Source organism: Oryzias latipes, chromosome 23, assembly GCF_053564925.1.
Source record: "Oryzias latipes strain Hd-rR chromosome 23, Olatipes_Hd-rR_3.1".
NCBI classification, from domain to species: domain Eukaryota; kingdom Metazoa; phylum Chordata; class Actinopteri; order Beloniformes; family Adrianichthyidae; genus Oryzias; species Oryzias latipes.
In genome coordinates, this window is record NC_136259.1 from 25988884 (window position 1) to 26014549 (window position 25666).

The 25666-nt window shown below is 47.4% G+C and overlaps 1 protein-coding gene across 14 annotated transcripts in view; it reads right to left on the reverse strand.

Annotated features, from left to right (window-relative positions):
- Positions 1–488: 488 nt before the first annotated feature.
- The window catches only part of grip1 (glutamate receptor interacting protein 1), a 49281-nt gene continuing 24103 nt past the window's right edge, over positions 489–25666 (reverse strand). For 4 of the 14 annotated variants that reach the window (XM_023952634.2, XM_078942052.1, XM_023952630.2 and 1 more), the window contains exons 2-26: positions 20996–21076; positions 20049–20184; positions 19312–19457; positions 19080–19239; positions 18860–19005; positions 18518–18665; positions 18107–18276; positions 16019–16156; positions 15792–15941; positions 15530–15716; positions 11605–11750; positions 11025–11105; positions 10888–10957; positions 10669–10814; positions 10114–10258; positions 9053–9192; positions 8763–8954; positions 8541–8682; positions 8377–8415; positions 8081–8192; positions 6396–6428; positions 4947–5057; positions 4645–4761; positions 4430–4576; positions 489–4327 (exon numbers count right to left, since the gene is read on the reverse strand). In XM_023952634.2, the coding sequence (XP_023808402.1) occupies positions 4022–4327; positions 4430–4576; positions 4645–4761; positions 4947–5057; positions 6396–6428; positions 8081–8192; positions 8377–8415; positions 8541–8682; positions 8763–8954; positions 9053–9192; positions 10114–10258; positions 10669–10814; positions 10888–10957; positions 11025–11105; positions 11605–11750; positions 15530–15716; positions 15792–15941; positions 16019–16156; positions 18107–18276; positions 18518–18665; positions 18860–19005; positions 19080–19239; positions 19312–19457; positions 20049–20184; positions 20996–21076 (3389 nt within the window). In that variant the 3' untranslated portion in view covers positions 489–4021. The remainder of the gene's footprint in view (positions 4328–4429; positions 4577–4644; positions 4762–4946; positions 5058–6395; positions 6429–8080; positions 8193–8376; positions 8416–8540; positions 8683–8762; positions 8955–9052; positions 9193–10113; positions 10259–10668; positions 10815–10887; positions 10958–11024; positions 11106–11604; positions 11751–15529; positions 15717–15791; positions 15942–16018; positions 16157–18106; positions 18277–18517; positions 18666–18859; positions 19006–19079; positions 19240–19311; positions 19458–20048; positions 20185–20995; positions 21077–25666) is intronic. The other 10 variants (XM_078942050.1, XM_023952632.2, XM_023952635.2 and 7 more) reach the window with 7 other exon arrangements.

A 25666-nucleotide genomic window follows, 5' to 3' on the forward strand; every position in this document is an offset into this window, starting at 1 on the left:
ATGATCAAGAGAGAAATTAAGATTTCCTGAAGAAGATTTTGACTCAGAGATTTTTACAAATGTAAAACTTTAGTTCAGTTTAATGTGAAACATTATATACATGACAGGAAACCCAAACAGACACGTTTGAATGCATGTGCTAATGTTAGACCACATGTGGAGTCACAGCCTCCCGTCTCACTTTATTGTTGCTCAGTATTAAAAAAACAGAAGGTGGGGTGGGAGGTGGGGGGTGAATGAAGGCTGACGGGACTGGGACAAACACCAGGAACCTCATGCTACCAAAGTATTAAATTTGTACAAAAATACTTTACAACATCCTTGTTCCTTTAAAGAAAACAAACATACAGTTTGGTTGGTGAAGCTACATGAAAACGACTCTGACCCACTATTTAAATGGCAGTGCTGTGCACGTGCGTGTGTGCGTGAGTGAGTGTGGGTGGGTGGATGTACTGCCGAGCTGGAGTGCAAATCCTTGCAATGTCACACACACGCACAATGACACACGCACGGTTAGAACATACGCACAAACACAGTGTGTATGGCTTTAGATCTCACTCATTGAGCCCTCTTAAGCCACGCCCCCTTTAGCCATGACCACTGAACACGCCCGTGGGTGGCATCATGTGACCTGTGTGCAAACAGCATCTGAACAGAACACAGCAACATTTGGGATGATTGGGTTCATGATCAGGGTTCTCTGTGACCTTTGACCCAGAGGTAACCCTGACAACCGTGTTCTGAACAGAACGGCAGCAGACCTCCCTCATCTGAATCCGGGTCAGTTTGTTGGTTTGACCCAGAACACCTTTTTAGGTGCATTGAATTCAGGTGTTTCCTGTTAGCGGAGAACTGGAGCTTCTACAGCCAACAACTGTGACGTATTTTAGGACCGTAGAACATTAGCAGACGTCTGCTCAACAAACCCAATCATGAATGGGTTCGTCCTGTGCTATGCTAGCCACGTTAGCTGAAGGCTAGCGCTGAGTTAATAAATACTGCATTGATGTGCATTAGGACGAAGAGCGTTCACAGCGGAAACACCGACTCCATGTAGGTCCTTTGCTGCCGTTCACAGCGGCTAGCGGCTAATCAAAGCTGAGTTAGCCAAACAGCGAAGCTGCTACATATTGAAGTGTTTCAACCATCAACTGTATCAGAGAACCGGACTGAGTGTGACGTCATCCATAGGAGATGGTTCCAACCAAATCAAGCCAATTCAGTCCCCATTTTCCTCGCGAAACGGACGCCACCGTGTTGGAGCCAGACACCGTCAGTAAGTGATTGGAGCGAGTCCATCTCAGTTTCTATGGTGACCACTATCACCAACCACTATCACCAATCCTTTTGTTGGAAGGCCCCATGAAAGAAAGCAGGCCACACGAAATCTGTCAATCAAACATTGGACGTGGGGGCCAGCAGGCTCCACCTACTTTAATTGAAGCATCTGATTGGTCAGTTCATAACTTGAATAACCTGAACTACAGAAAAAATATTTTAAAAATGAGGATCATCAAGAAGACGATAAAGGTATCAGATCCAGAACGGTTCTTCTGACCAATAGAATGACTGAGGAACAGCTGTTTATTTCGCTACAGACGTTTGTGGGATTTTGGCTTCTTGGAGCCAGCAGGTACTTCCTGTTTGGAACACCAGGGCGGACAAGTCACTCAGTCCAGTTCCCTTGTACAGTCAACGGTTTCAACATGCTGTAAGGTCCATGATAAGCAAACATCTGTCTGGATGTTCTGGTTGTGTTAACATTATGCTAGCCTCTCGTTTTGCTAACTGCTGATCGATGTCCTCCTTTGGCGTCGGGGATAACTGGTTCGGCGGTAAATGTAGCTCGGGTTAGCCTTGTGCTGTGTCTGTAGCCACAAGTCATGGCTATGTTAGGCCTGTGCTCAGCGGTCGCTAGCTACTCACTGACAACATGCTAGCAATGTGCTTAAACTCTAAAAGGTCCTCATTTAAGTCATTTTAGCCAATCAGAGCTGAGACTGGAGAGTTCAGTTTAAGCCGGCGGCTTGTGCTGACCGTACCGAGACTGATGGAAATGCTAAACCCCGCCCCCTGAACTCTGCTTTGCTTTCACACACAGCCGTCACAGGAGAGAACTAAGACAGGAGAACATCCTGCAGTTCCAGCAGCTGCTCATTTGGGGGTGCTATTGTCCAAAATGGGCTCTGATCAGGACGGAAAAGCAGGAAAAACGGCCCGTTTGAGAATGTCATTTCTCAAGAATCCTTCATCTCCTCTTTACACCTCCTTTACCCAGCATGCATTTCCAAACTTGTTCATGGTTCCTGCTTCCTCAGATTCACACGGCCGTTTGGTTCTCCTCCAAACAAATGGAGCTACAGCCCCTCCACAGAAAGTCTGTCTGCGTTCACACTGAAGTGAACCTGCAGGAGAACAGAGATTCTGCAGAGCTCTGGATCGGACCAGAACCAAAGCTGCTGGTGTGAAAGCCCCTGAAGTTCAGACTGAGGTGAGAGCAGGTGGAAGTCAAACCTACAGCAGATGTTTGGACGTCTGTGTTCAAACTCACACGGATGCTCATGGTCACATTTCCTGTCGTGTCGTTGGATGGTCCTAGTGGTCATGAAGTGGAGGATCGGGGATGGACTGGTTGTGAACTGGAACAGCTTTTTTTTTTTTTTTACATCTTTTTATGTGGCGTTGCCACGGAAACAAACAGAACTGACAAACAGTCAATCAAAACACACCTATTGAGTAACATTAATAGATCACTGTTACTTGGGCGGGGAAGGTGGGGGTGGGGGCATGCTTGTCCTCTTTTTTGGGAGCTGATTGGTTCTCCTTAACACAGAAACTGACAAATCACTGACTTGTCAGGAAATTCACCCTTTTTCCTGATTGGTTCCAGCCAACCAGCTGAAATGAGTCCTGACAGCCTATTGGTTGAGGAAGGAGAGAAGGTAACGCCAAGATGGAAGAGTCTTAGTGGGTGGGGTTTAACTGGCCTTGTGTGTAATGCACACATGTAACATACACTCCCCCCCCACCCACACACGCACACACACACACACACACACACACACACACATACACAGTGTGGCCAGTCTGACAGGTGTAAACAGTAGAAAAGACTTATTGTTCTGCTCAGTTTTTTTTTCATGGGTTCTCCTCATTTATGGCACAAACCTGACCTTTGACCTCTCAGGGTTCATGCCCACATGTTTACAGGGATGCTCCAATCAGAACCAGCTGCTCCACAGACTTCATCCAAACGGCCTTTTCACTGCGCTCTCTGTAAATCTATCCTGGCTGCTTTGGCGCTCAGGGAGGATTTTTGCCGCTCTTCTCTTTTCTGGACCCAAATAAACTTTTCATAATAATAAAACATAAATGATTTACTGCCTTTCAACCCTTTCTGCCCTTCTGAGCTTTGAAACGACAAAAGCCACGTTGCATAGGATCATCTGATAAACTCAGACGATTCAAAACACAAGAGGCTGGATTTTGGTTCAACACATCAGGATCAGTGGATCAGAACCAGGCCCCATGACCCAGCTCTTTTGATCCTCATCCGAACCTTCCCCAGCCTTCTGCTCTTGGTCTATCGTCCTCTGAGCTCCCGGCAGCAGGTGAAGCTCTTCAGCCCACTCTCTGACCTTTGACCCTGATTGGAGCATCCTCCGTCTCCTTGGCAACCTTTGTGTAAATGAACAGTTTCTAGGTTCTGGACTCCGGGTCCTTCAGTGGTTGTGGTTCTGGTTCTTGGCCTGACGCCGTTACAAACATGGACTTTGTTGGCTTACGTCTTAATCAACGTCATGACTCGCTGCACGACAGCCTTAGACTGGACCACCGGACCAGAACCGGGACCAGACGGTTGTGCTTTTAGGCTGCGTCAAAACCTTATCTGGGGGGTGGGGGTGGAGTGTAGCACCTTTGAAGGTCCACTTTGACCCAGAGTCCACAGATCTAACCCTTCTAGTTGATGTTCTCCAGTCCAGTCCAATCTGGTTCTAACAGCGTTAAGCAGCTCTGTCTGCTATAAGGAATTATTGGTAACTGACCCCACCCCAAGCCCCGCCCCTAACCCATCTCCTGGTTGGTTCCACTTGATCGGACCACCATCTTCTCCATGATCAGTACAAAGCTCTGAGGGTCCGACCGTGTCGCAGGCCGGCTGAGGGGAGGGGCTGCAGCGGTTGGCGCCATTGTTGTGATTGGTCAGAGTGGAGGGGGAGGAGGAGGAGGGGTTTCGGCTGATGACCAGTTCAAGGCGATTCGGAGATTCTGCGATGAGAGGAACGACGAGGCAGCAGTCAAAGTCCCGCGTCCGCACGTGGTTGATCTGAAAGAGTCACAGGCGACAATCAGCCCGCAAAAACGGACAAACGGATTTTGTTCCTGAAAAGGTTATGAGAAGTTTCAGGACCGGCGTCAGGAAGCGTACCTGTAATATTCGGTCGTACGCACAGAGACCGCCTTTCTCCGCGGGGCCTCCAGGTCGGATGTTGTTGACATAAACGCCGCGGTCGAGCAGACCGTCGGAGACGCTAAAACCAAAGTCCTCCAGGTCCGAGCCTTTCTCTAAAACGAGCTGCAAACACAGAACATGGGTTTGAATCCTCAGCTTCCGCCTGTCAGCAGGAAACAAACGCAGATCACCTTATGGAGTTCCACAGGGTTCTGGTTGAGGATGTCGTTGACTTCCTGCCTCATTTTCCTCATGGCGAAGGCTCTGCGTTGAGGGTCGGAGGGTAGGGTGTTGGACCGGGGAGTCACCTGGAAAAGTGAGGCAGAAATCACCGGGGGAGGTGCTGAACCAGTAAGTTCCTGTTTTTACTGAAAAGACTCTGGGGTTTGGGTTGGACAGAACCAGAGAGGGTCTTTGGGGGCTCCTCATGTTTTTGAGGAACACGTCTCAGCCGAGTCACGTCTGGGCTTCAGTGTTTGGGTTTCCATCATACCTGTGGTTTCAAATTGCTGCGTTCCTGGAAGCTCGCCTGGCGCCCCAGGGTGCTGCGCAGAGGGGTGGGGTCATGGTTCAGGCTGAGGGTGGAGCCGGACATGATGGTCGCCTGAGGACAATAAGACAAATACGTCAACCACACGAGGAGTAAGAACGGGAAACCCTCTACCCCGGTGTCAGTGTTCTGGAGGTTCTGAGGACCCGTGTCAGTGTTCTGGAGGTTCTGAGGACCCGTGTCAGTGTTCTGGAGGTTTTGAGGACCCGTGTCAGTGTTCTGGAGGTTCTGAGGACCCGTGTCAGTGTTCTGGAGGTTCTGTTGATGGTTCTGAGGACCCGTGCCAGCGTTCTGGAGGTTCTGAGGACCCGTGTCAGTGTTCTGGAGGTTCTGAGGACCCGTGTCAGTGTTCTGGAGGTTCTGAGGACCCGTGTCAGTGTTCTGGAGGTTCTGAGGACCCGTGTCAGTGTTCTGGAGGTTCTGAGGACCCGTGTCAGTGTTCTGGAGGTTCTGTTGATGGTTCTGAGGACCCGTGCCAGCGTTCTGGAGGTTCTGAGGACCCGTGTCAGTGTTCTGGAGGTTCTGAGGACCCGTGTCAGTGTTCTGGCTGTTCTGAAGTCCAGGTGTTGGAGGCGTTCTCAGTGCCCGTGTGGGGTCTCTGGATGTGTCCTCGGGTTTGTCTCAACGCAGACGTCCAGTGCTTTCGTCCATCTTGTTCCTGTCCTGGCTGGTTCTGGTCCTGCCACTGGTTTCTTCCGGTGAGATGCCCCCCCCGGCACTTCTTCCAATGATTTTCCGTGTTGTCAGCCTTTGCAGCCCCCCTGAAGTTCTCAGATAAACGGTCTGCTGATGGATCTCTGCTGGAATCGCTCCAAGATGTTTTATTCTGAGTCAACCAGGAAGGATGTAGAGAGTCGACCATGGGTCTGAAAAGGATTGAATGATGCCAATGACAGAAAAGGATTTAGGGTTTCCTCTGTGGATAACGGTGGTCTTCAGTCCAGGTTCTCAAACCCGGTTCCCTACTGAAACACCTGGTTCAGTTCCTCATCAGGTTCTGCAGGAGGTCGCTGTCCGTCAGCATCTTTGATTATACAGCCTGTCAAAAGTTCGTGTTTTACTTTTCCGTGTCATCTCTTGTCACCGAACAAACGTTTCAGGATCAAGGACCGGTCAGACGCATGCATGAGCCACAGGTCAACCAACAACCAATCAGGCCTTGCACAAGCTGTCCCAGCATGCCTTGCTCAAACTGCCATGCCTGATGCAACACGACTGCCACATGATTGGTCCAAAGCTGGGCGGGGTCACGGAGACGTCACAGAGATGTCACCAATGGTCTGCAGCCCGCTATGAGAGTGCGGTTAGATTCGCATTCAAACCCAGCTAACAGGACCGCGCTGACGGTCCAATTACAGAGGAGGGCGGGGTTAGTACGGGACAGGGGAGTACCAGAGCCAGGAGGCGGGTCTCCTCTCCAGACTCCTGGAAAAGAAGGAGTCATTTCTCTCTTTGGCAACAGGACTAAACAGGAGGAACTGTGAAACAACAACAGCAGAACCCGGAACCAGGGACCGGTTCTGAAATATCGGATCTGTTTTTATGTTTGAACAAAAGGATCTTCTGAAGAGAATTATAGCAAAAAACAAGAACATGAAAGAAACAGATCCAAGTGTCAGGATGGAAGATTAAGCTGCTGTTGGATGGAGATTTACTGTTATTTATGAAAACAACCATCATCCATCCATCCATCATCCATCCTCCATCATCCATCCATCGATCGATCCATCCATCCATCCTTCATCCATCCATCATCCATCATCCATCTTCCATCAATCATCCATCCATCCATCATCCATCCATCCATCATCCATCCATCCATCATCCATCTTCCATCAATCATCCATCCATCCATCATCCATCATCCATCCATCATCCATCCATCCATCCATCATCCATCCTTCATCCATCCATCATCCATCATCTATCCATCCATCATCCATCCTTCATCCATCATCCATCCATCCATCCACCCCTCCATCATCCATCCATCCATCCTTCATCCATCCATCATCCATCAATCATCCATCCATCCATCATCCATCATCCATCCTTCATCCATCCATCCATCATCCATCCATCCATCATCCATCCTTCATCCATCCATCATCCATCCATCATCCATCCATCCATCCATCATCCATCCTCCATCATTCATCCATCCATCATCCATCCTCCATCATTCATCCATCCATCCATCCATCATCCATCCATCCATCCATTATCCATCCATCCATCATCCATCCATCCATCCATCCATCCATCCATCCATCCATCATCCATCCTTCATCCATCCATCATCCATCATCCATCCTTCATCCATCCATCATCCATCATCTATCCATCCATCATCCATCCTTCATCCATCATCCATCCATCCATCCACCCCTCCATCATCCATCAATCATCCATCCATCCATCATCCATCATCCATCCTTCATCCATCCATCCATCATCCATCCATCCATCATCCATCCTTCATCCATCCATCATCCATCCATCCATCATCCATCCATCCATCCATCATCCATCCTCCATCATTCATCCATCCATCATCCATCCTCCATCATTAATCCATCCATCCATCAATCATCCATCCATCATCCATCCATCCATCATCCATCCATCCATCATCCATCATCCATCCTTCATCCATCCATCCATCCATCCATCATCCATCCATCCATCCATCCATCCATCCTTCATCCATCCATCATCCATCCTCCATCATCCATCCATCCTTCATCCATCCATCATCCATCCATCATCCATCCTTCATCCATCCTTCATCCATCCATCATCCATCCTTCATCCATCCTTCATCCATCCATCATCCATCCATCATCCTTCATCCATCCTTCATCCATTCATCCTACATCCATCCATCCATCTATCATCCATTCATCCATCCACTTTAGCTCAGGATGGGTTTCTTTTATTCTGCGTGTCTTTAACTCATATTCACGCATATATTTATATCTTTTTTCTTTTTTTGGTTAAATCTTCTTTCTAGATTCTCATCATCTCAAAGACGCTAAAAACAGAGGACTATAAATCGTCGTCGTTTTACGGCTTACCTCCAGCTCTCTAAGGATGCCGCTCTGACCGCATGTTTCCAAATCCTCCAGGGCCTGAGACCAGAAGTTCTCCTCCTGGTCCGGTTCTGTCCCGTCATGTCCCACACTGAACCTGTGGGGGGAGCCACAGAGATCAGCCAATCAGAGCCAAGTCTGAGGGAGCCACACAGGAGGAGGGCTGCTCATGCTGGTGAGAAACTGGCAGGTGGGGGCACAGATGACACACAATCAGGTCAAAGGTCATCGGGTGAGTGGTGATGGAGGACTGTGTGAGGGGTCAAAGGTCAGAGAGGTACCTGCTGTCTGAGATTAGACCAGTGTGCAGATTAGAGGCGCTGCAGGAGAGACGCATACGTTACTGCTGCTGTTTTAGCGCTACATACAGAATGCTAAGAGGGCGGGGCTTCCACGACTTAGACTTCTCACCTGTCTTTTCTGCTTTGAACTGCATGACACTTACCCCCCCAGCAGTGGGCGGTCCCAGTCCTCATCGGTCAGCCCCAGATCTGACAGCGGATTGGCTCTTTGGCGAGTGGAGGACGGCTGGCTGTTGTTGGCCTTCAGGTGGCGCCAGTCGTGGAAGCTGTACTGAAACGGCGGCACTGCTCAGACACACACAGAACGGTTTTAGCCGGCGTTGGAGGCCGGTCGGCGGCGCAGGACGGCGGCTGGCGGCGCATACCGCTGAAGCTGCTGTCCACGTTGGAGCCGTCCCAGGACTCCACGGCGCTGTCCACAGACGGCAGGGTGCTGAACGCTCGCTGGCTCGTTGGAGGCGCAACAGTGATGACAGGCTCCTCCTCCCCATCCTGGTTTTCGTGGTTAAGCCCCACCCCCAAGCCTGAGCCAATGACGCAGGCGTTTGGGCTCGACACTGCAGACAGATAAAGCAGGGGTGTCAGCAGGCAGGGGGCGGAGCGGTGAGTGAAGGCGTGCGGCGTGAAGGCGTGCGGCGTGAAGGCGTGAACCTACGCTCCCCCTGCTTCTTGATCTTCAGCGTGACGGTCTCCCCCGCCTGCTGCAGCAGGCTGATGGCCTCGCTCAGCGGCTTCCCCTTCAGGCTGCTGCTGTTGATGGCCAGAATGCGGTCGCCCACGTGGATGGCGCCCGTCCTGCAAACACGCCACTAGCTTAGATGATGAAAAACCGAGGAAGTGAACTTGGACGTCAGCGGGAATTGTCTTTATTTTTTAGAAAGAACTCAGGCAGATGACGGTTCCTCTGCAGCCTCCGATGGCGTCATGATTCAGCAGCAGACGCTGCACCACAGACAGACTTACAAAGAGCCATCAGACTGACTGCACAACTGTGTGTTGAGAGATTTGACTTTATTTTGGATTAAGCTGAAATTCTGGGAAACTTGACTTGTTTTTAGGAATTGTTCATATTTTTATGTATTGATTGTGTTTTTATGTGTTTTAGGAATGATTGTGTTTTTAAGTGTGGGCAGATGGCCGCTTAAAATTCTATCAATCATGATGATCAGAAAGAAAGATTCTCAGAGACAGATCTGCTGGAGTTTGAAGCTGCAGCCTCACGGCTGAGGGGGAGACAGCGAACGTGGAGAGATTTGGATATTGTTTTATTAATAAAGTTCATTTTCTTGTTAATTTGAGTCCTAAAGTATTTTAGAAAGTTTTAAAAGGACCCAAACTGACCCCCCCATGGAACTGAAAAGCTGAAATTTTTTCACATCTGAATTTATTCGAACTGACTCTGATAAAACAGAAAAATCCCACTTCAGTCTTTCTGTGGATATATGTGTTTGCTTAGCAGGAATATTTCCCATTTGAACCTTTAAAAGTCTAAGTTTTTTGTGATTTAAGCTTTTATCACTCAAGTCCTTTGATCAAAAATGCTTTTTGTAAGTTTGTAAAAAAAAAAAAATCTCACAAAAGCTGCAGAAAATCACTTATAATTCTGAAAATATTGAGCCCTTATTTCTAAGACATGTCTGTTTGGTAGATTCTTCTTGACGTTTTGATCAGCAGGGGGCGTCATTCCTCAACTCTGACATCACAGGGGGTGTGTACCTTTCAGCCAGCCCCCCTTTGCTCAGGGAGGAGATGATGATGGGGTCGAAGGGCTCCTCGGTGCCTGAGATGGTGATTCCCAGCGGGCCTCCGTACCTCTGCAGCTCCACGGTGTAGATGATGCTGCCGGACACCTCCTGCTCGTCTGAAACGGCAGAAGAAGATTGAAGCAGAGCTTCCACGCGTCCTCAGGAGACTTCAACACTTCACAGGTTAAAGATCGGCTCTAGTGTCCATCAGGAAGACTGTAAAGATCAGAGGAGTGTCCTCTCATCTCTGATGGAGGGGGAACAGAAGGGGGGGGGGCTTTCTGGTCTGAAAGGTTTCTTTTCTGAAACCTTCTGGAGATGCTGGTTCAGAAAATGATCCCTGAATGCTGGAAGATACTTGGATGATGATCCCATCAGAACCTCAGATCTTCTCTTTTGTTTCTCTTAACTGCTTTGACCCCCCCCCCCCCCCCCCCCCCCCGCAGATAAAGAGTAGGACCTGCTTCAGAGAACAGCAGACTGGACCATAACCCAGCCGATGGTCCGTCAGAGCCTCTGTAAGTACCGGAGTTGTCTTCGTCTTTGCGGATCTTCAGCTTGACCAGCTCCTCGCACTGCTGGAGGATCTGCACGGCTTCCTCCATGGAGCAGTTCTCCACCCGGATGTTGTCGATGGCCAGCAGCTTGTCTCCGAGCTCCAGCGTTCCCGTCCTGAAGGAGAAGCACTGGAGGTCAGGGAAGAGGGGGGGGGGGTTCCTAACACGGGGGCCGGCCCGGGCCTCACCTGTGAGCCACGCTGCCCTTCTTGATGTCTGAGATGATCAGAGGGTCTCCGGGCTTCCTGTTGGACGGCGCTGCAGACACACAGACTCGGGGTGAGAGCAGGAACCCCCACCCGCCCCCACTCCTGTCTGCACTTACAGCTGATGGTGATTCCAAGCTCCACCCCGGGTTTCTTTGGCAGCTTGACGTGGAACGTTCCTGAACTGGGAACCACCGACTCTGAGAAACACGGGTCACTTCAGGTCAGAACCTCCCAAGTCATCAAAAACTTAAAAAAAAAACGCTTAAAAAGAAGCAAACAAACCACAGAACCACAACAGTCACACCAGTTACAGCTGGGGGGGTTAGTGAAGGTCCTGGGGGGTTAGTGAAGGTGCTGGGGGGTAGTGAAGGTGCTGGGGGGGTTAGTGAAGGTGTTGGGGGGGTTAGTGAAGGTGCTGGGGGGTAGTGAAGGTGCTGGGGGGGTTAGTGAAGGTGCTGGGGGGGTTAGTGAAGGTGCTGGGGGGTAGTGAAGTTCCTGGGGGGTTAGTGAAGGTGCTGGGTGGGTTAGTGAAGGTCCTGGGGGGTTAGTGAAGGTGCTGGGGGGGTTAGTGAAGGTGCTGGGGGGGTAGTGAAGGTGCTGGGGGGTGGTGTCAGTGCTTTAGAAACAAACTTTAAAGTCTCAAAACAAACAGGAGGTCACCAACAACCAAAGACCCCCCCCCCCCCTCCCACAAACCTGCAACGTCAAACTCGATCTCCAGCGTGAGCTGCGCCGTGATGGACGAGTCTCGGAGCAGCTGGTTGGTTTCTTCCAGGGTGGAGTCTTCGGTCGGGACGCCGTTGATGGTCAGGATCCTGTCGCCGATCTGCAGGATGCCACACCTCCACACACACACAAACATACACAAACACACACACAACTGCTGAGTCTGCACAGCATGAAGAGGAGGCAGAAATCCCGACTGGACAGGGAAACAATCAAAACACTGCAACGTGTTGCAGGTGAAAAAGATCATAATATCAAATAAATGAAAATTGAAAACAATAGAAGCAGCTTTTATTCTTTCAAACACATTTGTTTTCTTTCCATCCATCTTCTAAACCAGGGGTATTCAATTAAAATTCAAAAAGGTCCAGTTACTAAAAATCTTTCCCAGCAAAGGTCCGGATCTTATGTTTTCACTTAACATAATGTCCCCTCATGTTAATAAAATCAATAACGCACATACATTTCTATATAATTTATTGTTACATTTCAAGTGTTTTCAAAGTAATATGCTTTTAACATACCGAAAAGTCTGAACTTGTATGGTGCTTGAATGGAAAACAATACTGTAGTTCTCTTTACTACATGTCAATTAACAGACACTGAAATTATTCTGAATAACATAAATAAAAAGTGCAAACACAGCTTTGAGCAGCCTGAACTTAGGGCCTATTTCAAATAATGTAAAACATTCAGAATCTTTTGAATAAAATAAAAGTGCTTTTAATCTTCAAGAAAAAAATAAACAAGACATTTGAGCTGCCACCTTTTTAAAACATGAACTACATTTTAAATAAAATAACAGGAAACTTTTCAAGTAAAATAGAACAGGGCAGAATTTACAGAATAAAATAAAGTGCAGAACTTTGAGCAGCTCCCTTTGTCATCTCTCCTTTCAACCTTTCCTTACTCCCTTTCAATCTTTCTTTCCTAGTGAGAGAAATGGGCATGTAAGTGTCCTGCCAGCAGTCTGAATCTTGGCTTAAATGGGGTTAGTGCAAGTCTCATGCTCATGTGGAGATGCTCATTGGTGAGCCTAGAACGGTACTTTGTTTTAATAATATTCATTGAGGAGAAGGCTGTCTCACAGCTGTAAGTTGATCCAAACATGGTTAAGGTGTGTAGTGCTACTTTGGTCAGACCAGGGAACATCGTTTCTGGCACAATCTGTAACCAGAAAGTAGCAGAGTCAGTTGTTTCAAAATGCCTCCTTAGAGCAACATCTGCTGCAAATCAGTGAGCTCTAACTGTAAAGATCCAGGATGTGCCCACTTGAAGGTCTGTGTCACCGCCTTTGAAAATCCTCTGATTTCTCTGATAAGGAATGGATTCTCAATTAGCAGGAGGAGCTGGTGTCCAAGGTTGAAGCAGTCAAATCGTTGACAGAAGTTTCCAATCAGCTTGTCTATGAAGCCGACATAAGGGGAAATGTCTCTCTCACCCTGAATTTGTTCACGCATTTGTGGGAAATGCTCACAATCTGCTAGGAGATCTTCTTTTAAAACGTCCAGCTTAATCTGGAATGAGCGGACAGTTTTCATCAAATCGCAGATTGAATTTTTCTGACCCTGCAGCTTTAAATTGAGCTCATTAAGGTGTCCTGTGATGTCCACCAGAAAAGCCACCACATCCATCTTGTGCTGATCTTGCAAAAAGTTTGCAAACTGTGTTCCCTTTTGACTCTTGAGCTGCTGTAAGAAAGCAGCAATTTCCTTTCGGATGGACCAGAAGCGTTCCAGTCAGTGCGTTGCCTTAACTCAGCCATCTCACGTTGATGTGGAGTAGTAGGTCATTCGCATCTGCATCCATTTCCTTCAAAAATTCTCTCAGCAGTCGATGCTGATGGGATGAGGAAGCCCTCAGGAAGTTTATAAGTTTCATCATGGTATTAATTACTTCAGCAAATTCTTCAGACAGAATGGCACAGAGAACAGTCTGATGTATGATCCAGTGGTAGGCTATGAGATCAGGGTTGTCTTGTTTCAACAGCCCCCTTCTCTGTCCCAACCATGGCAGGTGCACCATCTGTGGTGACTGACACTACTTGCTTCAGATTACCGTATTTTCCGGAGTATAAGTCGCACCGGAGTATAAGTCGCACCAGCCCAAAAATGCATTATAAAGTAGAAAAAAACACAGATAAGTCTCACTGGACTATAAGTCGCATTTTGACGGGAAATTCATTTGACAAAATCTGAGACCAAGATATAATAACTCATATGACACAATCATAGCATAGTTTATCTCATAATTTCACAGTAATTCTTTCTCATATTTATTTATTCCTTTCATGAAGCATCATTGGCCAACTAATACTCTGTTTTCATCCTGTATTTGTAGAAACAGTTGTCATTTTTATTGCATTTCTGAATCTATGAAATCATTGGAAAATAGAATATTATGTGGTTAGCCTTCAAGATCTTACTGTAAAAAAATGTTTACTGATTCTCTGAGTCACTGAACATACTCTTAACACTTAACATATCTCATACATCAAATTTAGCCAGGAATATCATCTCTGTTCCTCACAAATGAACATAACTGGAGGGTTAACAATGTATTTATTTCAATTTATTTCTAATATAAGTCGCACCCCTTGCCAAACTATGAAAAAAAGGGCGACTTATAGTCCGGAAAATACGGTAATCTTTCTTTCTGTGAGCATCTCCTTTATCCCCTCATATATATCCTCTCCTCTTGTGTGTGTCTCAAGTGGTCAACCTAACATGTCCTCACACATGCCTTTCTTCTCTTTGTGAGGAAATCTCACATACACCAAAAGCTGGGCATTATCTGTTCCATCTGTGGACTCATCAATGGCTAAGGATATGCATGCTGCGTTCTGAACAGCTGCATCAAGCTGTGCCAGCACATCCTCTGCTAATAGTTCAGTTTTTCTAGTTGTTGTTGTAGCTGACAATGGGATTTTTTTTTATTTTTTCACACATGTCATCTTTTAGTTTACCGTCAAGTAAGGTTTCTGCAGCCGCATTTAAGCACTCCTTTACAACTGTCACATCGCTGAATGCTTTCTTGTGTTGCGCCAAAATCCACGCCATCTTTAACGAACACTCATTTGCACGTTGCTGCCCGGTGAATGCATGCGTGACGACACCAGTAGACCTGTCATACTGTGCTTTCAATTCCATGATTTTACTTGCCCTCACTGCGGACTTCTGCGGGTACATTTCCTCAAACGACCCGTGTTTGGTCTCATAGTGACGCTTAACGTTGCCACTTTTGATTAACGCCACATTTTCACAGCATATGAGACACAAAGGTTTAGAACTGGCTGCAGGCAGAATAAACATTTATTTGTCTGTCCATTCATCTTTAAAAGTTCGGTTTTCAGCATCTACTTTTCTCATTTTTGAGCAAGCCATTTTCTCTCATCTCCTCTCCATCTCTCTCTCACAGTCGCTGTTGCTGAAAGGTAAACAATCAATTTGATTGGCTTGGCTATTGATGACGCTCCTGTCATAATTACTGGATTAGCTGCGCATGAACAAATGATTTATATTTTTATTAATATCAAAAGTTTTAACGGGTCCGGGCAGACTCGTCACTCGGTCCGGACTCGGACCGCGGTCCGCCATTTGACGATGCCCGTTCTAAACTCACTTGGTCCCTTCTGGAGTCATAAGGTTGCTGGAGCCTATCCCGGCTACAGAAGAGTAAACAGCCACACTTCCAGAACCAGGAGAACAAGCAAACTCCACACAGAAAGAGCCCAGCTGGGATTTGAACCTTCATCCTGAGAGATGAGAGCGCTAACCACTCCCCCACTGTGCAGTCCTTCAGCAGACAGGAAGCATTTGTCTGAGTTGGCTTGATAACTCGACACTAAACAAACTTTCCTTCCTCCTTCGGGTTCCGGTCCGTTTCAGATCTTTACCTTTCAGCTGGGCTGTCTGGGTCGATGTAGGCGATGAGCGGCGGCGACGACAGCGTCTCCGTGGCAAAGACTCCGCCCTGCAGCTGCAGGCCAAAGCCCATGATGCCGTCGCCGAGCAGCGATACCTCGGTGGTCTCAGTGTGGACCACCTGACCCGCGAGCCCGACGGTGCTGGAGGCCAGGGACACTGAGGAGAAGCGGCAGAACCTTCAGTTTGGTTCTCTGGGTTCTCAGGAGGGTGTGGGGGTTGCTGAGGACTCACAGGAACTCTTGAAGTCCTTCTTCTTGGCCTTCCTCTTCATCATGGTGCTGCGGGGGCTTGTGGGATACATGTTCCGGGGCAGAGTGCTCATGTTGAGGGACGAGAGGCTATAGGCAGACATGGATCCAGGAGAGAATGAGTGGCTGAGAGCTGTGGAGAGAGAGAGCACTGTTGAGGAGGGGGGGCTCCACCCAAACAGAGGGAGGCTGGGAGAGAGGCGGACATACAAGGGTTGTTTGCATGGCGGTGGTGCGATCTGGCACCTGATTGGTCGGGATGGTACGTGTTGTAGTGGTAGGGAGGGAGGACAGGGGCGGAGCCTCCAGTTTCCCAGGGGAGAGGGCGGGGGCTATGCTGCACCTTGACTACACATGAACATACACACACAAACAAACAAAAGGGGGCGGAGTCAGGGGTCAGGACAGGTCAAAGGTCATGCAGGGTTAGAGGTCCAGCATTCCCGTCAGGAATATCACTCGTGCTGTAAACATGCTGACTGTGACCTGTGATGCAATCCAGGTCTGTTATGTGTGAGTGTATTCCGCTTGTTGTGAAGCATTTAGAACCAGTTTGTCTCTGTGGAGATCATGGAGATCTGTACCATGTTGTGGTGCGTTCAGGGCCCATTTCTCGTACGTGTTTATACCACGTTGTGGTGCGTTCAGGGCCTGTTTTTTCATGCGTGTTTATACCATGTTGTGGTGCGTTCAGGGCCTGCTTTTTTATACATGTTTATACTATGTTGTGGTGCGTTCAGGGCTTTTTTCACGTGCGTGTTCGTACCATGTTGTGGTGTGTTCAGGGCCTGTTTTTCGTGTGTTTGTACCATGTGTGGTGCGTTCAGGGCTTATTTTTTTATACATGTTTATACCATGTTGTGGTGTGTTCAGGGTCCCTTTCTTCATGCATGTTTGTACTATGTTGTGGTGTGTTCAGGGTCTGTTTTTCATGCGTGTTTGTACCATGTTGTGGTGTGTTCAGGGTCTGTTTTTCATGCATGTGTGTACCATGTTGTGGTGCATTCAGGACCTGTTTTTTTATACATGTTTGTACCATGTTGTGGTGCGTTCAGGGCCTGTTTTTTTATACATGTTTAAACCATGTTGTGGTGTGTTCAGGGTCCCTTTCTTCATGCGTGTTTGTACTATGTTGTGGTGTGTTCAGGGTCTGTTTTTCATGCATGTTTGTACCATGTTGTGGTCTGTTCAGGGTCTGTTTTTCATGCATGTTTGTACCATGTTGTGGTGTGTTCAGGGTCTGTTTCTCATGCATGTTTGTACCATGTTGCGGTGCGTTCAAGGTTTGTTTCTGGTGCGTGTTTGTACCATGTTGTGGTGTGTTCAGGGTCTGTTTTTCATGTGTGTTTATACCATGTTGTGGTGTGTTCAGGGCTTGTTTCTCGTGCGTGTTTGTACCATGTTGTGGTGTGTTCAGGGTCTGTTTTTCATGCATGTTTGTACCATGTTGTGGTGTGTTCAGGGTCTGTTTTTCATGCATGTTTGTACCATGTTGTGGTGCGTTCAAGGTTTGTTTCTGGTGCGTGTTTGTACCATGTTGTGGTGTGTTCAGGGTCTGTTTTTCATGTGTGTTTATACCATGTTGTGGTGTGTCCAGGGCTTGTTTCTGGTCCGTGTTTGTACCATGTTGTGGTGTGTTCAGGGTCTGTTTTTCATGTGTGTTTATACCATGTTGTGGTGTGTTCAGGGCTTGTTTCTCGTGCGTGTTTGTACCATGTTGTGGTGTGTTCAGGGTCTGTTTTTCATGCATGTTTGTACCATGTTGTGGTGCGTTCAAGGTTTGTTTCTGGTGCGTGTTTGTACCATTTTGCGGTGTGTCCAGGGCTTGTTTTTCGTGCGTGTTTGTACCATGTTGTGGTGTGTACAGGGTCTGTTTTTCATGCATGTTTGTACCATGTTTTAGTTTGTTCAGGGTCTGTTTTTCATGCGTGTTTGTTTTATGTTGTGGTGTGTTCAGGGTCTGTTTTTCATGCATGTTTGTACCATGTTGTGGTGCGTTCAAGGTTTGTTTCTCGTGCGTGTTTGTACCATGTTGCTGTGTGTCCAGGGCTTGTTTTTCGTGCGTGTTTGTACCATGTTGTGGTGTGTTCAGGGTCTGTTTTTCATGCGTGTTTGTTTTATGTTGTGGTGTGTTCAGGGTCTGTTTTTCATGCATGTTTGTACCATGTTGTGGTGCGTTCAAGGTTTGTTTCTCGTGCGTGTTTGTACCATGTTGCTGTGTGTCCAGGGCTTGTTTTTCGTGCGTGTTTGTACCATGTTGTGGTGTGTTCAGGGTCTGTTTTTCATGCATGTTTGTACCATGTTGCGGTGCGTTCAGGGCCGGTCGGGCCTGGTGTTGGGGTAGAATCTCCAGCCGGACGGTCTGACAGGCAGCAGAGAGCAGCTGCGTGGCTTCAGCCAGAGAACAAAACTCCATCGATTTGCCGTCTACAGATAAAATGTGATCTCCTGCATGGAGAGCACCACATCTACACAAACGCAAACACACACAGACACACACACGCACAGGAGCACAAGCAAAGAGTTGAGTTTCCTTCTTCATTAACTACATCACCTTCCAACACCTGTGAAGAATAACTGGATATTAGGAAATCAATCACAGGTGGAACAGGTGTGTGTTTGTTTAGAACCAATCAGAGCGGAGAGAACCTTCCAGAAGGTCTAAAAGAGACAGGAACATGAAGAAGTAACAGGAAAGGTGTGTCGTACCTGTCTGCGATGCTGGCGGGTTTGACTTTGTCGATGACGATGACCTGTTTGTTGCAGAACATGGAGGTGGAAAGGGCCACTCCCAGACTGGAGCCGGTTGCCTTGGCAACCTCAACCAGCAGAGGGCCGGATGCTGTAGCTACAGAGTCTGAGGAGAGAAAAAAAGTGTTGTGATGTTTCTGATCAAATAAACATTATTATCTAATTTTTTAATAATCAGAGGCGTTAAGCCCACATCACCCCCCCTCCTCCACCATGCTTGAAATGTGCTTTTTTCCGCTTTGGTTTTCATTCAGGATGCTGATGGAGGCCTGCAGAGCTCTGTGAGCGCAGTGGACTGACCCATGACTGACACGTCGTACTCGATCAGCAGCGTGGCTTCCTGCCCGCACTGCTTCAGGATGCTGAGGGCCTCGGACAGCGTGCTGCCGTGGAGACGGATCCCGTCGATGCTCAGCAGACGGTCTCCCGGTTTGACCGTTCCCTCCCTGCAGAGAGGACAGGCTGAATCCACGGAAGCTCCCGTGGGACAAAACACCTCCTGCACAGAGAAGGCCGGTACCTGTCGGCCGGTCCGCCGGGTCTGATGGTCGTTACGACAATGGGGCGGGACTTGTTCCTGTCCTCGCTGGCTCCTCCTCTGATGACGAAGCCGAAGCTGTTTCCCTCTTTGTGCAGCGTGACCTCCACGGTCTTGAAGACAACTCCTGACCCCTGCACAGCTGCCGCACCCCCAACCCATCAGCATCAGGCCTGGATGAGCCCCTCCCCACCCCTGCCGCCAGCACACTTACATACGGGCGGCAGCTCGTACTCCACCTCCAGCACCACTCGCTCGCCGACGTTCTTCAGCAGGCTGATGATCTCGTCGTGCCTGAACTTGGCCAGGTTGATGCCGTTGACCGAGCGGATGTAGTCGCCCACGTTCAGCTGGTCGCTCCTGAAAACGCAGACACAAACACCACCAACCTGTAGGTTAGGGGGCCCGCCAAGAAGGTGAGACACAGTGGTGGGAGCATCATGGTAAGGGATGCTCAGGAACATAGTTCATCCGTTTGACTTATCGCGTTAATTTGGTTTGTGTTTATCAACATGATTATGACTTAATGGAAACAGTGTCGCTGTGAAATCGTTTTTTTTCTCTACATTTCTAGAATTTCAGTAAAGTTTTGCTCATATGTGTGACGGAAACACAGCTGATATCATATTTATGCGTCTGATTCTGATGTCCACTCATGAAAAATCAGAAACCGATCGGACGTTTGGCGTGTGTCTGAGCGTTTTCTTGTGGAGGAAAGCTGGAAGGCCCAGAGGCGCGGTTACAAGCTGAAGATGTGAACCGTGTTCCTGAAACATTTAGAGCCTCATGAATAAGAGAGCTGAAGGTTCAGCGGCGTGGAAGGACGCCGTTTATCCTTTTAGCAGGAGTCGAGCGTGTCAAATCTCCAGAAGCAGCATGTCGGACATCACTTTAATGCCGCCTTCCTGTTTTAATCTCCACCAAAATGCAGAAAGACGGGAGGAGCGTTACCTGGCAGCGATGCCTCCCTGGCGCAGGTTTGAGACCCGAGGTTTCCCGTCTTTGTCGATGCCGCCCGACACCGTCAGCCCCAGCGTGGTGCCCTCCTTCTTCATCAGCTCCACCAGTGTGCAGCCCCGAAACTCGTCTGCAAACACAAGCAGGAAGAGAGACGGTTCAGCGCCTCTCCATCCTCCCTCTGAAGACGGACGTGAGCCGCCAGAGAAGGCCTTCCTGTTCCGTCAGAACTTTACTCTTTTCTGAAATCCTCAGGAGGGCGGGACGGACGTTTTCACACAGACGACGTAAAAGTGAGACGATTGGAAGAACCTTCAGCCTCTCCAGAGGAGGTGGGACTCCAAAGACATTAGCTGCTGATAATCATCATCTTCCAAACTGGCAGATTATTTGTTTCTAAGAAGGAAACTCTAAAATGTTCAGATTCTGTTAGACGTTTGACCATCTCAACCAGCACCACGGAGAACCTTCTCCACATCCTCCTCTGCATCAGCATCAGTCTGACATTCAGCAACACGGTTCTCTGACACATTTATCAGAAACAATCTTGAAACCAGGAGTCAGATTCATGTGAGGTTTTTGGATTCAAAATGTTTCATTTGTGTTTTCCAGGATGTTCTATGTCACTCCTGGCATTCTCCTGCTGGTCCAGAAGATCTTCCGGCTTCAAAAATGATGCTAAAGTTTAATTTCCTCTGGTTTGACTGCGTTCCTACAGGTCTCAAATTTTCAAGTTCTTAAGTATTTAAAGCAAACTCAATAAACACAATCAAGAACCTTATCAGATCTGCTTCTTCCTCTAACATTTTGGTTCCTTCTCTGCAGTAAAGGTCACCAAACCTGCAGCTCCTGTGGCTGTTCTGGGAACTGCAGCAGGTGGTTTCACTGCTCTGATCAGATGGAGAGGAAGGATGGGAACCACAGGATGAGGATGACTCTACCTGGAATGCTCTGCCTCCTGATGGCCAGAGCTCCATCTGGAGGTCGAGACCCGCCGGAGTGTTTGGTGTACGGCCCCTCATCTGCAATGAGAAGAACCGAGATGTTAGACCGTGGATCTGTTAAGGTTCCCCCCTCGCAGACATCCCAAAGACAGCCCATATCCACCCCTAATGACCATCGGGACTAAGACCTTTAGAGACACCTCTGACGTTCAGTCACTCCTTCTAGTTCAGTGTTTTCAACTGTACCGTGGGAAATGACCCGTTCACTGACCAAAAAACATTTACCAGGGTTTCAGCTCTGTGTTCATCCAAACAGGCCCTGATTAAACACAGAGTAGTTAGGAATAAGAAAGATTATTTGATTCTATTAAAGACTTTTTGATAAGAATGACGGTCCCGCGATTCAGCCGCAGCTTCAGCTGTTTTTGGAAAAACTGTCTCCACCAATCATTCTTGGAGGCTTAATCACATGTCATCAGTCTGACCAATCAGAAGTGTTTAAAGTCTTCACTTCCTTGTTCTGATTCTGCTCATAAAGTCTCTCAGTTCCAACAGAAATACCAGCTAAAGCTCGTCTTTAGCGGTGTAGCTTTCCACAGAATCCGGTGTCAGACCGTGGAACAAGAGAACAAAACAATGAAGATCAGAGAAGAGAGTCTGTCTGCCATCACTACATCTCCCATGATGCATTGGGTTAAAGTGACAGCATGTCTGCTTTACTATGAGTCTTCCTGTTAAACGTCTTGAAACCAAAACAAACACATCAACCAGTTTTTCAATCTTCTTGATGGCATCAGAGGTCAGAGGTCAACAGTTTAGTTCTCCTTGCAGGTTTGTGTTTCTTAACAGCCAAACATCCCAGAGTTTGGTCCAAGTCATCTTTCTAACTGAAACCCTTTTCTAATAACGTCTGGATTATTTTAGATGTTAAACTTAAGAAGAAGTGAGAACAACATTTAAGAAACAGGATTAAGGTGAAGTGGCCAACAGACACAATTCAACTAAGTTAAAACAATTTAATCATCTAAAAAGAAATAAAACATTTTTGTTAAAGTTTTCAAAGAATTCATCTTCGATTAAGACTAAAGAAAAACTAATAAAACTTCAACATGTTCACTTTTTGTGTAGCTAGAAAATATAAATATAATGTTAGTTTTTTGTGCAAAATGTATCAAACATATTGTGATCATATAATTGTTAAAAAAGTACAGTTGCCTTTGCACTGACATTGAAATACATATTAAAATAAATAAATAAATCACTATTTAGTAAGAATATATTTGTTTTTTGGGAGGTTACATAACATTGCATGTTAATAAACTGGAGGGAAAAACAGCTACCAGGGTAAAATTTTAAATAATTTAGTTGAAAGTCATTACTGAAAACTAACTTAACTTTTATTACATCTTTTAGAACAAACAGCTGCAACTTCCAGCTTTTTCTGCCACAATTATCACAAAAATGCCTGTGAGATCATGGAGGGGCTGTGCATCAATACAGACTATAGAGTTTGAACTTTTGGATGCTGGTGTGCCGCGGGAGTTTTGTCCAGGATAAAGTGTGCCGTGGCTCAAAAAAGGTAGAAAAACACTGATCTAGAAGAAGCCAACCTCAGTGCTGCTAAAGAGCAGGGAGAAGGGAAAAACAAATAGAGAAGCTTTCGTGTGAAGTTTTCATGTTTGTTAGAACTCGATCACAAAAAAAAACCTTTGAAACCTGAATTTTTTGCCAGCAATGAAAAAAAGTTATGTATGTTTTGGCTTTCATGCTAAATTACGGTCATTTCTGATGCACATTTGCATCTTGAAGCATCAAAGGGTTTCAAACTTCTTTGAAGAAAACTTCATTTAGAGAAAACGTGCAGATTCTTTATGCCTCTGATTGTAGTCAGAAGACGTGTTGAGCTCTAAATGGTAAATGATGTTTACTTATATACTTGTGTAGCACCGACAAGGCCCAAAGCGCTTTACAGTCACACACATTCACACACTGATTGCGGCTCCGCTACCCAACACTGGCGCCAACCTCCCACCAGAGGCTAGGTGGGGTTCAGTGTCTTGCCCAAGGACACATCGACTCATGGGCGTGCAAGGCGGGAATCGAACCTGCAATCTTACGACCATGGGTCGACCGTCCTACCATGGGCGGCCGTGGTGTAGCGGTCAGACCTGACCTGCACCTCTTTAACTCGTTAAACTCATCCTGGATCTGAACTTTCACCAGCTCCTCTAAACAGCTTCCAAACCGCTAAATTATCTTCTTCCAGCCCCTCCAAATGGTTCAATTCAATCGTCCGGTTTTTGAGGAACTTCAGTTCATCTTCTGACCAAACTAACCCTGGAGTTGCTTTCTCCTCTACAGCCATCATGAGAGCAGCAACCAAACCCCGCAAAGAACGCGGCGGGCTGGAAAACCAGACCAACGCTGTGGATCCGCTGGGAGATGCTGCTGACGTCAGCTCACAGATGAGACCAAACATCCAGCTTTTGGAGGAGGGTCCTCCGTTTGACACCTTTCAACTTTATGCATAACAGCCTGAATGAAATGGAATCTTCTTGTTAAAACAGGAAACTAGTAGTTTTCCTGGTTGGGTCTGAATTCTTCTTCCTACACTTCATTCTTTTATTTTGGCGGGCTGCTTTGCTCGTGTTCAACGCCAGCGGCACACACAGACCTGTTTTTGTGGCTTCAGAGGACTTCCTGCTGCTCTCCAACCCTGAAGCTCCTCTGCAACAGAACCCGACCGCTCAAACACCAGGTCCCCATTTCACACCCGCACTTAGCAAAATTAAACCACATTCAGGTCCTCACAACATCAGCACACACGAGCGCGCACACGGTGAGGCGATCTGCATGAAGATGAAAGCCTCCTCCTCATCCTCCAGATGTAGGACAGCGGCATGCGGCGCCTCGGCAGCCTTGTTTTCACACGCTGATGTGCACAGTTCAGTAACACGCGTTTATGCACGTAGGGGGAGGGGCGCCTCTGATCATGGATGAAGATATGGGAGATTAACTGCCTCCATGCGGGGTCGCAGGTGCCTGATCACAGGCAGCTCTGCTCGCTGCCTTTCTGAGCGATTACAGCATCAAATCTGGACTCAGCAAGCCAACTGCTCAGTTTTGTTCACCTGAGTGAAGACGAGGCACCCTTCCTCGCTCTGACGCTTCATCTTTATGAAGGTTTTTGGAAAAAAAAACAAAGAAAATGCAAAGTGGTAATTAAGAAATGACAGCACTGGATCTGTTCTTTTGCAGATGATGCACTCCTGTTAGCAGAGTATTTTGGCTATTGAAGGATGTTTACAGCTGTGGTTCCTGGTCAGGAAACGGTGACCCATCCTCTTTGGACCGAGAACAGGTAACTGTCCAGCAGGTGGAGCATAAAAGCCTGATCACAAACATGAATGCTCATTTGAGCAGTGAGTGATACAGAACAGCAGAAGCCGTGATGGGATGACTCTTTATGCCCAAAAGAACCGCTGACCGATCTCCATTAGAGATCAGAAATCACCCAAAGATCTGATGGATGAAAACCGTCATCAACTCTGATTTCTGGATTGGGTTAGTGTTAGGGTTAAGGTGAGCCAGACGTCAGTAAGCAGTGATTGCTCCGAGTCGATGTTTCTATGGCAACCACTCTAGCCAATCAGCACTAAGCTTGATAGAAGGCCATACCCCAACCACTTGAAAGTGGGCTACATGAAACCCGTCAAACAAAGGTTTTGAACGTTGTAAGGGGGCCAGCAGGCTCCACCCACTTTTATTGAAGCATCTGATTGGTGATTCTATAACCTGAATAACTGAAACAGCATAAAAAATATCAAGAACATGTTAAATAAAGGTATCAGATCCAGAATGGTTGTTCTGACCAATAGAATGACTCATTGACAGCTGTTTATTACTCTATAGAACTCTATGGAACGCCATGGGGGAGGAGTCACTCAGTCCAGTTGTCATATACGGTTAATGGTTTAGACTCTGGAATTCACTTCCTCAAACTCTACCTCTAACCTGGTTTGTACCAAACAGCGTCATGATGTCATGACATCATGACGTCATGTTCCACACCGGCCGGCATCGGTGGACGGTTTTTAACAAGCATCGTTGATCCAACACTCTGTCCTCCTTTAAAGATTCAACCTCAGGGTCCTGAGTGCTGTAACAGAAGCTGCTGCTGTCATCTTCACAGTCTAAATGTGTTTCCGCCGAGTTCCTGTGACACCAGGATGCTGCAACTTTAATGTCTGCTGAGGACATGCTCAGACATCTGTGAATCCACAGCAGCTTTCCTCTGACCAACAGGGAGTCTAAAGAGGAAGAGGAAGGTCGAGAGTGAAGCTCTGCACCGTGGAACCGATGCTTTCTAGAACTCCACATGAAAGAAAACCCTGAGAAAAGGTAGAGAGCCTCCAGATGCACAAAAGTGAAAAAACTCATGCTAAGGTTTCTGTGACGTCCAAAAGGACCTTCAGGTTCCTGCCCAGACTCTAAATACAACAAACAGCTCTATGGACCAATCATAATCCGGGGGTCTGCTTTAAAAAGTGAAGAGCTGAACGCTGAAGTAGCTTCAGATCAACGATCTCGGCTCTCCTCAGAAGATCTGACCCTTAAGCTGGGCCGATGCTTTCATCAGAACCCGGATCTGCTGAGCCCGTTTGGAGC